General features: G+C 40.3%; 1 protein-coding gene and 1 long non-coding RNA gene across 3 annotated transcripts in view; one reads left to right on the top strand and one right to left on the bottom strand.

Annotated features, from left to right (window-relative positions):
- LOC127534106 (uncharacterized) overlaps positions 1 to 17,424 on the top strand; it is a 175,213-nt gene that overhangs the window by 40,766 nt on the left and 117,023 nt on the right. The window lies entirely within an intron of this gene.
- Positions 12,059 to 16,006, bottom strand: LOC127534095 (E3 SUMO-protein ligase ZBED1-like). 2 transcript variants are annotated; one of them, XM_051948504.1, is made up of 5 exons: positions 13,898 to 16,006; positions 13,477 to 13,586; positions 13,162 to 13,316; positions 12,866 to 13,025; positions 12,059 to 12,717 (listed from the first exon to the last, which is right to left on the bottom strand). In XM_051948504.1, exons 1-5 carry the CDS (start codon positions 14,469 to 14,471, stop codon positions 12,304 to 12,306), a joined length of 1,413 nt encoding a protein of 470 aa, XP_051804464.1. In that variant the 5' UTR covers positions 14,472 to 16,006; the 3' UTR covers positions 12,059 to 12,303. The 2 variants fall into 2 exon arrangements, with proteins under 2 accessions (XP_051804464.1, XP_051804463.1); XM_051948503.1 differs by having other exon boundaries at positions 12,059 to 12,720; positions 13,898 to 16,003.

Genomic DNA, 17,424 nt, shown 5'->3' with positions numbered 1-17,424 from the left:
TATTGTAAAGGTTAAAAGTAGAACAGAAAAGATTTTGTTTTTATACTTAAACCACTGCCTGGTGTTGTTCTTGTGTGACCACAGCTTTCCTAGCAAACATTACTTCTGATTAAGCAGTCCTTCTGTAATAACTCATGTATGCAGGTGTGAGCAGCTTTCTAAATTCCTGACATGCAGCAGCTGCTGCCCTTGTGAGGACAGATTCAGTGTTTTATAGCCCATTTCCACTCAGCTTTGGTTGGCTTGAAGTGACATTTCATGTAGGGGAACCCCACAGGAAACATGCAAATGGAGTGGAAGTGTGTAAAAAATGGTGTCACTGTGAAAATCAGTGAGGCTGGAAATTGAATTCAGACTGAAGTATTTTATAACTTTACACTTCTGTGTTTAATTCAATCCCCCCCCCCCCCCCAAAACAAACTAAATAAATGAGTAGAGGAATTTGGCAGCACATTGAACAGGCAAAACCATACTATTCTGTTAAATCCACAGTAATGAAGTGGGAATAAACTCAAGCAAAACAGTTTCCCATGGAGCTAGTTCACTGAGCCTGAACGGAAAAATGCAGTTAATGAAAAGTTTATGAGCAAATACAGTTGTTTAATTGTCATCTATGTTCTAATGCCTGATTAATAACAGTTTTATTCAGGGGTGTGCTGAGAGAGGAGTTCAGTTCTTGACTCATTAAAAAGAAAGAGCAAGTTATGAGGCACACTGGGACCGTAAAGCTTCATGGATATTCTGGCGGCCCGTCAGGATTTGTCCTGGTTTGCCTGCTCACAAACCACTGGAACACTGCCCCTCCATGAACATCATTTTTTGGGAGAATACTGCCCAAAAAAGGCTCCTTTTTCTTTGATTTTACAGATTAATCCTTCCAACGAGGAGAAAAACTGGTTGAAACTGGTTCACCCCAAGGAAGAAACACCAACACACAACGCAGCGCTGTTGTATATGCAGTCCAATGCAGCGAAGAGTACACAGATTTGAACATAGAGGGCACTAAACAACAGCTTCACATAGCTCAGTGCAGGAGAGAAGCTCATCAGGACGAGACTGAGCATTTACCTGCATCTGAATGATTAAGGATGTTCATTTTCACATTTTGGACAAAGAGGACAAATGGGTTGAGAGACGAGTGAAAGAAGCCGTCCATAGTGCTGAACGACTATCTTTATCGAAGTCTTCTTTCAAATTAAAAACTGGATTGTCATTTACTAGGCCGATGATAAACTGGAACAACTAAATAGTCCTTATTCACATATATTAACCAAAAATCTTAAAATTGTGTAGTTTTACAAATATTAAGATATCAAAAATGTATTTCAACTAATGCTATCTTCTGAGATGTGGTTGAAAGTTCTGGAAAAATGCAGTAAGTCAGGACCTTGAGTTGATATATTGATGTTAGAGAACTGTTTCGTGTTTGTTTCGGTGCTCTGAAACATTGTTTTATTGTATTTTGAAAGATGAAAACAGGAAATGTGGTTGTAATTCTAAGAAGCAGTAAATCAGACCTTTAGGATCAAACTTTGTAATGAACATGTCAGACTTTCAACAGGTTCCAGTGCAGGAATAAATCTACCCATTTGGGTGTTTTTTTCTTTTTTCTGGTTTAAAGACTTAAAGTTCAGGAGCAGCACTTCAAGGAGATCGGCAGTGGTCTTCTATCTGTCTCTTAGCTTTTGTTTTCGGACTCTTCTTTGTCGCATGTTGTTAGTACCAGTCTCTGCAATCGAGTCCAAGGCATGCTTGACCACGCAGTGACAACACTTTATGTCTTGCTGTTTTTGTATCAAAAAGCATTCGGCATCATGAAGTGCTTTAATTCGGACTTCGAATCCAAATCTATCGGTCTGTTTTTGAGTAATGTTGCTAACAGAAAGACAAACAGACAGACAGACAGACAGAGGAACCAACAGCAACTGTCACAAAACTCTGGCGCATTCCTGGACGGAGTGAAAATAACCATCTCAGAACTAGCCGAACTTAAATGACTGGAACTGATCTGTAACACATTTTCACATAGCAGGATTTAAGCAGAAACAAACAGCAGTCTGTCTTTTCTAGTTTTTACACCCTGCAGTGTGTTTTTATTTTTGTTTATATGGCAACGTTCATACAAAAACCTAGTTACAACATGAGCACAAGATGCTTGGATTTGCTGGTTCCAGAGTTGAGCAACACCTTAGTTAAAAAGCACTGATGGAAGCCATTACCAGCAGATTCTTCTTTGGGAGTCTAAGGGAGCGGGTGTATTTGGCTGAAATACATCTGAAAGGTTCCTGATCCATTCACTGATTCGCACAGAAGCAGTACTTTAAAATCAGTTCTTCCGACTGGGAACTTGTGTATGGATTTACATATTGGAATAATGTTGTCAAATATTTTCAATACAATTTTATTTATGTAGTGCAGAATCACAACAGATGCCATCTCAAAGAGCTTAGCATAGTAAATGAAGTACAGAGAATGGATCAGATACCTGTGACAGAATGTTTTGTGTCTTTGTAGATAAGCTGTGATCTGGTAGCTGTAATGCACATGTAAATGATCAACTGAGGCATAATATTGTTAAAATTTGAACCTGTTTTTCTTAAGAAATTTCAGAAAAAAGATCATGTAAAAAGATGTGATTACCCGCTGTGGTAATCACATCTGAAAGTGGTTTATACCGGCGGATTACCGCAGCGGCGGCCGCAGCGGCCACCGCAAACGCCGATGGACAGCTTAGATCGTCATGAATCCGCCGGTATAAACCACTTTCAGATGTGATTACCACAGCGGGTTTCGCTCGTGGTGAGCGGCACGAAAACATGACGACATCGTGTTGGTGCGCACGAAACCGAAACAAAAACTGACGTGACAGTTTCACGAATCCCCGTGAGACCGGGCTGAATAATAATAATAATGGATTTGATTCATGTAGCGCTTTTCAAGGCACTCAAAGCGCTTCACAATGGATCCATTATTCATTCACTCACACATTCTCACTCTGATGGTGGTAAGCTACATTTGTAGCCACAGCTGCCCTGGGGCAGACTGACAGAAGCGTGGCTGCCAATCCACACCTACGGCCCCTCCGACCACCACCAACATTCGTGCACGTTCATACTCCAGTGTGAGCCCCAGTGTCTTGGCCAAGGACACAACAGCACATGACTAGGACAGAGTGGGAATCGAACCGCCGACCCTTCGATCATTGAACGACCCGCTCTACCACCAGCTTAGAGATGTGTGAAGTCATTAGACGATTCCCCCCCACACATTTAAGTACCAATATGCATCCAAAAGCATTGCAAAGAACACCAAAATCACAACACGCTTTTCTCCCTTAATGATAATCCATAAAAATCAAACTTTACTACGATGAAAACAGACACTGACAGCTTAAAGATACGCACTACTACAAGATAATAACAACCTCAAGTTGCTCTCTGGTGCTGTTTCCTCCAAGATTTTTTTTAAATCAGTAGGATTTACAAGTATCTCCAAGAGTTGTGTGCATTTGTGCGTAAAACAACACTGCTAATTTCATGAACTTCTTATAATTACACATCAGAGAGGTAGCATAGAGAGCGGATGAGCCTGGGCCAGTCTAGTCACACTGTGCAGCTCTAATCTGACAGACTTTTTGTTAAATTTTAGTAACGTAGCCCCTCACAGTTCACTTTGTCCGGTTCTGGGAATAAGAAATGGCGTCACATCGACCTACACAGCACTATGCCACCGTTTTTCTTGCTTCTTGCTCTTACTGATCTCAGAAAGATCCCAGTACACTGTCAGTGTCCGAGAGGAGGGACAGAGCCCACCGCCTTTCTTCCCTCTTCAAATCACAACATCTAAAAGTTAAGAGCATCTGGTGTGTTAATGTGTGTGTGCTCAGGACTGGGATCTAACCGGCGGCGGCGGAAGGCTAACGAAGCCTTCTTGTTGTGGCCCTTATAAGTACATATTAGCAACACATGTTTCAACCTAAGCAGAAAAATAAAGTCACTGTGCCAATTATTTCACCAGCCTGAACTGTTGCTCTCTGCCGGTGCTCAAAGAGGTTCTAATAGGAATAAGTGAAAACATCTGAAGCTTGTGTTATAGATTTCTTCCCGCAGAGCAGCACGTACCACCATTAAACAACCTGCAGATGTTTTTAGATTCACCTCAAACATAAACCACAACTTCCCAAAGCTGAAATTCATGGTAATGGACAGATCAGTATTGTTATGTATTATTATATCTACAAATGGTTAAGGTTTCATCGGGGTAAAGGCGTCAAGCAGCCTCTTGAAACCTCCTGGTTACGTCCTTTGAGTCATGTGTGTCAGATATGCCGGTGAGTGAGTTTTTGGCAACAAGAGGCAAGGAGTTGATTTACCTCCGACTCCAATTCCAAAATCAGTTCTTTTTCCAGCTGTCAGAGCTTCATGTTGGTCTGCAATTCACCTTCTGACGAGTCTGCCAGGGAACTTCAAAATGAACTCATCACTTTAAACTCTCCCACAGTGTGCAGGAAAGATGTGGACATCATAAATGTAATACTCAGACTTAGTCAGCTTAATTAGGCAACTAAAAAGGCTTTAGTTCATAATAACTGCCCACAGAACATTGCTTATGAGGAATTTGAGCGTGGTTAACACATCATTTAAGGCAGAGCACATTTCAACATTTCAGCGTATTTGCATGTACTGTTTATTGACCAAATCTTTTTCGTGCTGTATTTACACTGAAAAATTTAAAGTGAAATAATCAAATTTGCCTGCCTGCAAAATACATGAGAGTTGTTACAGCACAGAAAAGATTTGCTTTGCTCTCATTCATCCATTATCATCATTATCATCCATCATCCATTCAGCCGTTATCTATCACTTAATCCTCATTAGGGTCATGGAGGCCTGGAGTCTATATCAGCCAGAGTGAAGGCAGGGGACACACTGGACAGATCACGAGTCTATCACAGGACTATACATAGAGACAAACAGTCACACTTACAGACGATTTAGAGTTGCCAGTTAGCCTGAGCATGTTTCTGGACTGTGGGAGGAAGCAGGAGCCTCACAGGGAGAACATGCAATTTCAAGGAGAAAACAGAACATTACCTCTGTTTTCCTGGCAGTACAGCAGAGAAAAAGATATAAAAACGCAATTGCATGTTGTGTGAAGCTTTAAAAAAGTCAAAGTTTCAACTTGCCACAGAATTTGTCCATTTATTTTACGTTGTATGAGATTAAGTTGTGTTACTGTAAGCTGTTTTGAACGCTACGCCTTCAGAGGGTTAAATCTGATGTAAATGAAGCATCTTTCATTTTTAATTCACATCTACTTCTCTTTGAAGACCCTAAATATGTGCATACGATGACTTTTGTTCAGATTTTCGCACTATGTCGATGAGTTTTCTCAGATTTTTCACTCATCATTTTGAATAATGGCATCTCTAGTAAGAACAGATGTTTGATTTAGGACTAGCAGCAGGAGATGCTCATCCAGATAAGAGAAGAGACGTTCGTGTGCTTGAGGTCAAAATGTCCTCCGTAGAAAGCACCAGTGTTCATTTATACTTCAAACAAGACCAGCTTTCTACAGAGGCGATCATCGGTTTAATATTCTGCAGCTTTTTTTCAGTGAGGATGTCAAAACCAGCGTGTGTTTGAGCTTCTGGAGCAACGACATTTGTGTCAGATTTGGTCAAAGTTCAGGAAACCTTCCAGTTACATCAACAGATGTCAAAGAGGCCGTGAACTAAAGACGAGCGTTACACTGCCAGAAACTGCTGTGATTCTTGGCCAGCGAGCATCCAGGTTTCAATTAGTTGTGATGATGTGTCTGTGTCCCGTTTGAATTGTTTCCAGTTTCTCTTCCAGCTGCTCCTTATGCAACATCAAGCTGTCTAGTTGCGATTCTCACTGTGTGAAACCAAAAGCTGTTGTTGCTGGAAGGACTGAAGCAAATTGGACCTCAGCATGTCAAATCCTGATCTGTTTTGTCTTTATTTAACCTTGAAGATGAACCAGATTGTGGAACTGTAGGTTTTTGTTCACGCTGCAGCTGACTTCTCTGATGTTTTTTTTGCCTCTTTGCTGAGTTTTTTTTTGTAAGTCAAAGTTGAGGAAGTCAGACTCATATTGAGCCTCAATGAGTTTTAAATTCATTGAGTTGTGAGTTCACAAAACAGAAATTAAGTTTTAATGTCTCTAAAGTCAGACGCACAATATTAAATTAATTAAAGAAGTTTTGTGTAGGGGTATCTCTGTGTATTTTACCGGATATTTTTTAGGTTTAAACCAGAATCAGAAATACTTTGACTGATCCATGAGGAGGGAGCTGCTTTGTTCTCATTCAAGTCTTAGAAATTTAAGTTGTAGAAAAAAAATATTTAAAAAAAGTAGAAGACACTACAGTTCAAAAATTTGGGGTGACCCAGACAATTTCATGCTTTCCATGAAAGCTCACACTTTTATTCATGTGTTAACATAACTGCACAAAGGTTTTCTAATCATCAATGAGCCTTTCAACACCATTAACTAACACAGAACACAGGAGTGATGGTTGCTGGAAATGTTCCTCTGCACCCCAATGAAGATATTCCATTAAAAATCAGCCGTTTCCAGGATAGTCTCTAGAATAGTCAATTACCACAATCACAATGTCTAGACCAGGGGTCGGCAACCCGCGGCACCGGAGCCGCATGCGGCTCTTTCAGCCCTCTGTTGTGGCTTTCTGTAAGTTTGGAAAATACATTGTTCTGCCGTTCAGGCGCGTTTCAATGCATTTTAATATAGAGAATTTTATTGTGAAATTACCGCTCTTACTTTGACGTGTCACTCCACCGGATGTGCTGTGCCTGTGACATGCATAGACTGTATATATAGTGGACGTAGCATCTGGCTCCAGAATTGAAGCCAACCCGGAAGTGTCAAAAACTTGCAATACCCCGCCGTCCGCTAGGGTTGGCTCCAAAAAGCTTTTGCTCCATAGACCCCAATTCATTTTTGGAAAAAATAAAATTTGATAGACTGATTTCTACAGCTCAGGATTTTTTCCCCATTAGTTTTCATGGTCAAAATGAGAGATCAGGTGGCCGATCTTAAAATAAATCAATACTGAATTTTAAATAAATCGTTAAAGTTGGCGGAGCCAGGGGGCGTGGCTATACTTGATAGACAGCAACAGAAGCCTCTGCGGTAAAACGTGGGCGGGATAAGAGAGTCCTCAGCCAATCCTGCCCCTAGTTGCTCTCCGGTCCAGACTGTTTGATGACGCTTTTTACATCACTGGCTCCAAAAAATCCAAAACACCGACCAGGAAGTAGCAAAATCCGTGCTTCATTTTCTCGGCGTTGAAACCAACGGGTGACGTCACGGTTAGTTTACGCCTGGTGACATGAGAGCGCAAAGCTGATGCAGAGAGACAAAACGGAGCTTCCGATTCCCACACGTTTCATGCCTTTTTTTAATTTTACTTTTTTCAGAGGAGTGTCGTCTTGGAAAAATAGGGCAGCGACTTACCGGAGAAAAGTTATTCGCTTAAGATAAATAGATAAATAGATTTTACAAGTTAAATAGACATTCGCAAAATATTGATTTCCAGCTAACATTACGTAACATATGAGGTCCAGGAGCAAAAATGACATTAACCAAGTAAGATAAATATTAGTGGAAGGACACAATTAAAAAATGAATCTGTCTAATTAGAGGCTTTGTAATTAATTAATCACGACTGATTAACAAGGGCATAGAGGTAAAAAAGCGATATATGCAGCGTTGTCTTCATTTTAAATGCTAAAAGGATTTTGCAGCTCCCTGTGTTTTCTTTTCTGTGGGAAACGGGTCGAAATGGCTCTTTGAGTGTTAAAGGTTGCCGACCCCTGGTCTAGACTGTATTTCTGGTTACTTAAATGTTATTGCCATTGAACAAAAAAATAAAATGTGTTTCTTTCAAAAACAAGGACATTTCTAAGTGACACCAAACTTTTGAACGGTGGTGTATGTCCTAAAAATATAAAACTTAAGACGAAAATATGAACATAAAATGTAAAAATGTAAAAAAATATATATATACATGATTCAGGTAGGTTTGTTGTTTTATCATCTTAAGTTAGTTGTTTTTGTCACTGAGGTGACATAAAATGGAATAAATATTTGCTTAAAATTACATATTGTTACACATAATTAACTAAACTTGATTTTTATTTATGAAAAATTAAATATAAGATTGTTTTTACACTCCACCTGTCAACTTGTTATTGATTATTAATGTCTAAACTTGTCTTTGGCTAAACTTTTGAAATATAAGGAACGTGCATCTGAATAAAAACACTTTTTTGATGAACAGAAACCTAAAGGCAGTCGCAACATCTTAGACTTCATGTGCAGCATCTGTGGGGCAAAACTTCTCTTACTTAAATACAAAACGCATTGTCCTGCCTGAATCCTGTGTTTTCAGCTGAAAAATCTTTCACATCATGTATATTTCAAAGTCATGATGTTATATGACAGTTTTATATCTGTGGCCTGATCAAACAAGGTAGGACTTCATAAAAAAAAACTCAGAGCTTTTCTAATTTGTTACACATTTATTTAAAACATTAAAGATTCTTTAAAATAATTGCTCAGCATATTTAGCTAATATGCCAAGCATGATCAAATGAAAAAGAAAGATAATTCTCGCCTTTCTCTTTCAGTAGCTTGGCATATTTTAGCACATCTACGAAATAAATACTATTTCCAAGCTGTGATTGTTGCAAAGCATGCTGGGTATATGTTTTAAAACTCACCCATTGGCTTCTGTGCATTTTCTGAACATACAAAACTTTTACCAAACTCTTGAGTTGCGTAAATTTTTGTTCAGTTACTCTGCAGTTACAACTCTACAAACATGCAAGACTTTAAAAATCACAGGGGGTGTTTTAAGCCTGTAAATGAAATCAGATGTCAGTGTTTTTAAACTGGGCAGAAATCTATCAAAGTCCACCTGACTTGGAGAACTACTGATGCTGTGGTTTATTAAGTTGTCAATTTAATGAAAGGCCTGAAACTCAGAGCGGTTTTTGGAACAGAGCCGAAGAAAAATGGTTCAAGAAATGGACTTTGTACCAAAAAGGAACCAAATTATAGAAGAACCTATTTCGCTGTCAGTGGCCTGTGAATGGAACGAATTAGTTCCTGCAGAGCAAATCACTGGTGACGTTCTCAGTGTGTCTTGGCTCTCTGATGAGGAGACAACAGAGAGAGTATAATGCAGTGGATGGAATTCGAAACAAACAACGATTTCCAATAAAGCGGCAGAAAGCATGCGGCACCACAGTCGAGATCAGCAGCTTTAGGAGACAATTTTCAGGATGATTCATATGAAATTATGAGTCGTGTCAGACCAAGTGTCACAAGCGATAAAATGAAGTAAAATCTCAGCAGTACATAAAAGACAAGAAACAGAACTGTTAACGGAAACCAGTCCTTCCATGAGTGCATCTCTTAATAAAGCAGAACCAGAAATATGTATTGGTTGGACAAACGAGGCCCAACAATATTTCTTCCTGCTTTTTACTCACTTTGCTCGATACTTTGGATTGGTCCATTCACTCATCCTCAGTCGATTAGATTACTGTAACAGTGTCTTTCCAGGTCTGACTAAAAAGTCCATAAAACAGCTGCAGCTGATTCAGATCGCTGCTGCTAGAGTCTTCACCAAGACTAAGAAGGTCGATCACATCACTCCAGTTTTGAGGCCTTTGCACTGGCTTCCGGTCTCTCCTGGGATATAAAATACTTTTGTATATCAGTGGCCTCCTTTTATCATGAGAATCATCCAGATGGCTCAGGTCCTCTGGTATAGGTTTGCTCTCTGCCCTCAGAGTCAGAACCAAAATGGAGAAGCAGCTTTCAGTGGAATAAACTTCCAGACAGCCGCAGCTTTTTTAAATCAAGGTTAAAGACTTGTGTATTTACTGTTGCCTTTGATTAATGGCTGCCTTATGCCAGCACTGCATGGCACTACAATTTTTAAAGAGATTTTACTTTATCTCTCTTTTTATCTGAGTTTTAACTTTTGTTTTTATGATCATAAAATGTCATGTTGAGTTTATTGCTTAAATGTTTTATTTCTGTGATTTTAATGTCTACCTTTTCTATTTGTGCTAATTATGTTCTTTGCCATTGTAAAGATTCATAAAATTGTAAAGGTTGTTGCTAGAGGTACGGACCCGTACCCGTAGCCTGTGGACTACGGATACGGCACTTGCCATTTGCCAATCAGATACGCGAGATCTGGTCACGTGACTCCCAGTAGACGCTAGCGGTACGGACCCGTAGCATCGGTACTACAGGTACGGACCCTAAACCTGACCCTAACACTAACCTTAACCTTAACCTTTGCTTACCTTTCAACAGTTTGCAGTGGTTAGCAGCTTCTTGACTCGCGAGACTCGTGTACGGGTCCGTATCTGTCTGGCAAATGGAAAGTGCCGTATCTGTAGATACTACCAATTGTAAATGAATTTAAAAATCCTGTCAACACTTTCAGTAAGTTTTTTTACACGTTAAAATTTGAAGCTGTTTGAACAACAATATCTCAGAAACTAATAAAGATAAAAGCCTGCAATTTCCCCTGTTTTTTCATATAATGTCATTTATGTAGAATCTGCAACATTGGACACGTTGATCAGCATGTTAAAAATCTGTCGCATCCACTTGAAGATGTATGTTGCTTTTTATAAAAGCACCTGCTAAATGAAATCTTCTTGTAGTTAAGTCGAAATATGAAAAAAAAATGGAGTCCCATCTTTTAGCACAGTTAACAAAACAACTGACACTGCAGAAGTTAACTGGAGATATCTTCCAAAGTGTATGTAGTTGAATTTTAGTATAACACAATAAGAAAAAAGTTGAATAAATAATATGATAACATTTGGTCACAAAAGTGAGAAATACAAAAGTGTTTTCAGTGAACTTTCATAACTGATTGAGCAGGTATGACAAGTTGTACCACAAAAATATAACAAAATACATCAAAAGAAACTCCAGTCCCAGTAAATTAATGTTTTCTTGCTCATATATCCTGAATCCTTATTCAAGGTGTGATGAGTTGCATCATTTTGCAGTTTTTCAATGAATCAGGAAGTTTGCACATTTGAATTCAAAGTAAAACTTGAAAAGCTCTTTGCCCCAGTAAGTAACTACGCTAATTAGAGGGATTTCTTTTTTTTTTTTTCTGAATAAATGTTGCATCTCCTCACAGTGTTTTGTGTTGCCCTGCAGCACATCTTGCCTCTGATCTATGGCAACAGGATGATCTATTTTATGACGTAGATTTATTTAGGATGTAGTGATGCGGTTGTCTGCTTGATATAAAACAAGCCCCATCATTGACGTACTGCCAGGCAGGTTTAGAAAGACTGAAGCTGCTGCTTTATTATTCTGGCTGTGTCTATTCTGTAATCAAACTAAATGTACGGTGGTTATTCCATCTCAAATTATCAGCGGCCTTCTGCTCACAAATCATAAACTATAGAGTTTTATCATTTTAGTTTGACATATCAAATACTTTTAAAAGCCCTGTTAGCACTTTTACCACTTTTTTTGCACGTTGACATTTGAAGCTGTTTGAGCAACAACATCTCAGGAAGTATGAGAGATAAAAACTTTACATTTTCACTGTTGTATCTCATCCATGCAATTGAATCACTTGACCTGCACCATCTGACTAATGATATGGTGTGTGTTGTCAGAGTGGTGATGATGTCATGCATGCTGCTGAGGAGCATCTGGAGGCTTCAACATCGGTGGACTGAGTGGATTGAAGTTAAAGGAGACTAGAGCTGGGTATCGCCACTGACCTTCCGATATGATACGATTCCGATACACTAGGTCCCAAGACGATACAATTTCCGATACGATTCGATACGATTCAATATCGATATTTTAGTTATAACACCAATTTTGCTTTGGTAATGGAACAGATTCTCAAAGAACTAATGCTGTAAATTCAATTGTAAAGGTAACCCCCTAACCTGGTGCATAATTAAATATTAATATTTACATTAAGAGAGAACTGACCACTGAACAAATAGTTATACAACATCTTGTACTTTTTATTGAAATAGCTATTCAATGTTAACAGTAATAATAAATGTCAACAACAGACCACAAAAATACTTATGAAAACATTCTGTGCATTTTGAAGAGAAATTGCAACAACCCACCTCTGAACTAAAGTGCATTTTAAAAGAAACTTGATTGTCTAAAAATTCTGGACAATCTAAACCCAGTGTAAAGTAAATGACACTAAGGCCCATTCTTCATGACTGCTTAATCACTACTTGCTGGGTACTGTAAGATTTTTCTGCAGGAACAGCAGCTGATCAACATGCTCTGGAGTGAGGCAGCTCCTTTTTGCTGTAATAATGTCACCAACAGTTGAAAATGCCCTCTCTGAAGGGACACTGGTTCCAGGCACACAAAGATAATGCTTCGCTTGGCGAGCTAAAAGAGGGTAGCTCTCCTCATGCTTCATCCACCAGCTCAGTGGATTTGCAGAGAGTGGGAGAGGCTCCACTTCTCTGTATCCTTTTACTTCATCGTTTGCCTTCTCAGCTGCACTTCTCACTGGTACAGCTGGTTCTTTTGGCTTGTAGGCTGGACCCAGGAGAGACATGAGTGCAGAAGAAGGCTCCTTGGACCTCTTTGTTGGGGGAGGATCAGCAGCATCAGCAGCAAGGGAGTTGTCTTCCTGCTGTGCAGAAACAGCAGCTCCATCAGCTTGTAGCAGTGTAAAGATAAATATTCATGATCAGGATAATAAATTAATTGTGCATACGTGCCTGTGTGTGTATATATACAAATACTGTAGTAACGTACATTACAACTCATTAACTTACATCAGATGCCTCCACTTGCTCCAGATGGGCAGCTTCCGTCAAGATTGTAGTCAGCCTGGCGAAGGTGTCATCACAGGCCTCTTGAGATAAGAAGGGCAGAGTCTTGAAGCGAGGATCAAGAGCTGACGCTTCATAAAGTGTCTCTTTTAGTGCCTCGTATCTTAAAAAAGAGATTTCATAATAACGTATAGCATCTTTGAGTCATTTCATTGGCTTTGCATACATACAGGTAAGCAGTGTGTATACAGTGCACTTACATGCACAGACACACCCCAGTCTATTTTAACTAAGCATACCTTGAACTCAAGTTGACGTGCACAGCAGTCTTGAGCTCCTTAATCACGGGTGAGTCGTCGGGGACACTGGTCATCTGATCCAATAGCCGAGCGTGCATAGGTGCAATGACGGAGAGTGTTGGAGTCATCTCTTCGGACATGACCAGTGTGGCTGTCTTCAGTAATATTAAAAATGATAATGCATTATATTTGTGTGTAGCACTATCTGAAACAGATCTCAAGTGCTGCAGAAAAGTATGAGCTAAAACAAGACAAATGATGACAAAAGAAACAAAAATGAGAATATACAAAACATTAATAAAACAAGAGTGATACCTTCAGTGGTTGGAGAGCTTTCACAATATCTTCTGCTAATGTCACGTCAGCCTCTGTTAGGGTGCAGAGGTCTCGTTCATTCCTGTGGACTTCAGGTGAGAGCAGCGTTGCTGTGATAAGATAAGAAAAACTTTATTGTCCAATTAATATACATTAAATTGAAATCCATCTTTGCCACAGGCACATAGTCTTTGTCTGTCTGTCTGTCTGTCTGTCTGAGCGGACATGAGGCCGACACCCTGCGGTCACACACACCGCCCACCTAGGGTCAGCACAGTACTATGAATGAACTTTATAAATTAAGTTTATTTATATAGCTCCTTTCTAGTCATAATGCTTCACAGTGATCAAAATACAACATGAGAACAAACAAGTTTTTAAAACGGATAACAAAGACAAAGATTGGTAATGGTATATTCACCTGTGATTGCTGGTTGTTGCTCCAAAAAGCACTCCAGCATGTCCAGGGAGCTGTTCCAGCGGGTCACCACGTCGATCACCAACTTGTGTTGACACAGGTTCAGAAGCTTTTGCTTTTCTTTAAGCATGTGACTCACCGTTGTGCTGCGATGGAAGAAGGCTGCAATTTGCCTCACTCGGCCCATCAGTCGGGCAACAGAGGGTATTTTGAGTGCTGCTTGGGAGGCTAAGTTGAGCGTGTGGGCAAAACAGTCCACATGCAACAGTCCCATTGAAGCCACTGCCCGGACTATGTTGGCCGCGTTGTCGGTAACGGCAGCCGGGACTCTGTCCGTGAGCTCCCACTCTCGAAGCGCCTCGATCAGCAGCTCAGCAAGATGAGTCGCAGTGTGCCTGGCTTCAATCGCCCGCGTTTGTATGACATGGGACACAAGGTACCAGTTACCGTCGATGTAGTGACAAGTGATGGTTAGATAAGAATCTGTAGCTCTGCTTGTCCAGCTGTCGCAAGTGACAGCAACTCTCTCTGCTGATTTCAGTGCAGTTGCGATGTTGTTTTTAACATCAGCATACATCTTCAGGATTGTAACATGACTCAGTTGTTTACGTGTTGGTATCACATAACGTGGTTCCAGTGTATGGACAAAATGTCTGAAGCCTACATTTTCCACCACGCTATATGGTCTGAGATCCTTGCAGATAAAACTTGATTTTCTCTGCACGCAGAGACGTGGACGGAAACTTCGTCCCAAATGCTTTCTCCAGCGTCGGCTGCGTCAGTACCAGTGACCTGTTAGCATAACCTGGTTGTTGTGCATGCTCTGGGTGGTGCCTGATTAAATGGCTCCAGAGATTAGTTGTGTTGCCACTGTACTTCACCTCCACTTTGCATATTTTGCACACAGCGTTGTTCTTGTCCAGTTCCTCGCGACCTTCTCTTTTCTTGAACCCAAAATGCCGCCAAACATCGGCTTTTAAATATCCCGGTGTCACAAGTTCTTCTTCCTTCTCTGCCATTGTTGTTCTCTCTGACACGGATGGCCTGGATCTCGCGAGATCTGACTGCGTTAATGGTGCGCGAAGCACGAAACCACGCGAGACTAAAGGGGTTAGCCAAACAAAAACACCTAACGGGTAAAATCTATTGCATTTTAAAATATCGATAGTGGGATTTATGTATCGATTATCATTTCTACACATGTGTATTGATACAATATTGAAATATCGATATTTTTAACCCACCCCTAAAGGAGACGATGTTGAAAATTAATGCAAGAACAATCTTTCTGTGACATTTTCTGGTGAGGTCAAGAACTTGAAGTACCCTCACAAGACATACCATCAAACAACACTTGTGCACACCTAGATCAGAGTGAAAACGTGCTTTGAAACTGAAGGGACATGGAAAGACGCACAAATACATGAATGGACGTGACCATCAGACGGGGTGAGCAAAGCAAGATGTAGATTAAGGTGGAGCTGGAGAATGTGGCTGAACTCTGTCTGACATTCTTGTTCCATCTGCTCTCCAGCAACATCTTCATCCTGCCGTGTGGAAGGTTCTGGTGACGGGTGATGAGCTGCAGGCAGATAAGCCATCCAGCCAGATGCACTGATTGCACAGGCTTTTAACAGACCTACGACGGCGACAGAATTTCTTTTTCATCGTCAGAACTCTTGATTTACCGATTGCCGTTGAGGTTCTTGGCATACACAACAAAAAGATGATTCTGGGACGTTTTCATACTTCAGGTTGAACACATCATCAGCATTAAGCTGTCTTAAGCTTCCCTTCTACTCTGAACGGCGTCTTTACATGGAAAAGCTGAGGCGGCTGTAGCACTAAAGCCTGGATGACGAACGACTCAGCTGTGATCAAACTTCTTCTAACACGCTTCTCCTAGCTAAAGAAGTTGGCTTTTACTACATTGTGTGTTTAGTTCAACACACATGAAAAGGAGCTGGTATAATAAAATGAAGCTTTTGATAAACTATGACGAATACCTTGTAGTCAAGCACATCACATACACACGTGGACAAAATTGTTGGTACCCCTCAGTTAAAGAAGGAAAAACCCACAATTCTCACTGAAATCACTTGAAACTCACAAAAGTAACAATAAATAAAAATTTATTGAAAATTAAATAATCAAAAACAGCCATTACTTTTGAATTGTTGATTAACATAATTATTTAAAAAAACAAACTAATGAAACAGGCCTGGACAAAAATGATGGTACCTCTATAAAAGATTGAAAACTATTTGACCACAGTGACATGATTAACTCAGGTGTGTCATTTAATTGACATCACAGGTGTTTCCAAACTCATAATCAGTCAGTCTGCCTATTTAAAGGGAGACAAGTAGTCACCCTGCTGTTTGGTGAAAAGGTGTGTACCACACTGAACATGGACAACAGAAAGCGAAGGAGAGAATTGTCCCAGGACATCCGAAAAAAAAAATGATAGACAAACATCTTAAAGGTAAAGGCTATAAGACCATCTCTAAACAGCTTGAAGTTCCTGTGACAACAGTGGCTCATATTATTCAGAAGTTCAAGACCCACGGGACAGTAGCCAACCTCCCTGGACGTGGCCGCAAGAGGAAAATTGATGACAAATTGAAGAGACGGATCGTTGGAATTGTATCCAAAGAGCCCAGAGCAACCTCCAAAGAAATTAAAGGTGAACTCCAAGGCCAAGGTACATCAGTGTCAGATCGCACCATTCGTCGTTGTTTGAGCCAAAGTGGACTTCATGGGAGACGACCAAGGAGGACACCACTGCTGAAAAAAACTCATAAAAAAGCGAGACTGCAATTTGCAAAAATGCATGTTGACAAGCCACAAAGCTTCTGGGAGAATGTCCTTTGGACAGATGAGACCAAACTGGAGCTTTTTGGTAAGGCACATCAACTCTATGTTCATAGACTCAAAAACCAAGCATACGAAGAAAAGAACACTGTCCCTACGGTGAAACGTGGAGGAGGCTCAGTAATGTTTTGGGGCTGCTTTGCTGCATCTGGCACAGGGTGTCTTGAAAGTGTGCAAGGTACGATGAAATCTGAAGACTATCAAGGCATTCTGGAGAGAAATGTGCTGCCTAGTGTCAGAAAGCTTGGTCTCAGTCGCAGGTCATGGGTCTTCCAACAGGACAACGATCCAAAACACACAGCCAAAAACACCCAAGAATGGCTGAGAGAAAAGCGTTGGACTATTCTAAAGTGGCCTTCTATGAGCCCAGATCTGAATCCCATTGAACATATGTGGAAGGAGCTGAAACATGCCATTTGGAGAAGACACCCATCAAACCTGAGACAACTGGAGCTGTTTGCTCATGAGGAGTGGGCCAAAATACCTGTTGACAGCTGCAGAACGCTCATTGACAAATACAGAAATCGTTTAATTGCAGTGATTGCCTCAAAAGGTTGTGCAACAAAATATTAAGTTATGGGTACCATCATTTTTGTCCAGCCCTATTTCATTAGTTTGTTTTTTTAAATAATTATGTTAATCAACAATTCAAAAGT

Source organism: Acanthochromis polyacanthus, chromosome 5, assembly GCF_021347895.1.
Source record: "Acanthochromis polyacanthus isolate Apoly-LR-REF ecotype Palm Island chromosome 5, KAUST_Apoly_ChrSc, whole genome shotgun sequence".
Lineage (NCBI taxonomy): Eukaryota > Metazoa > Chordata > Actinopteri > Pomacentridae > Acanthochromis > Acanthochromis polyacanthus.
The sequence above is the reverse complement of the archived record's forward strand: the minus strand, read 5'-3'. Positions and strand labels throughout refer to the sequence as shown.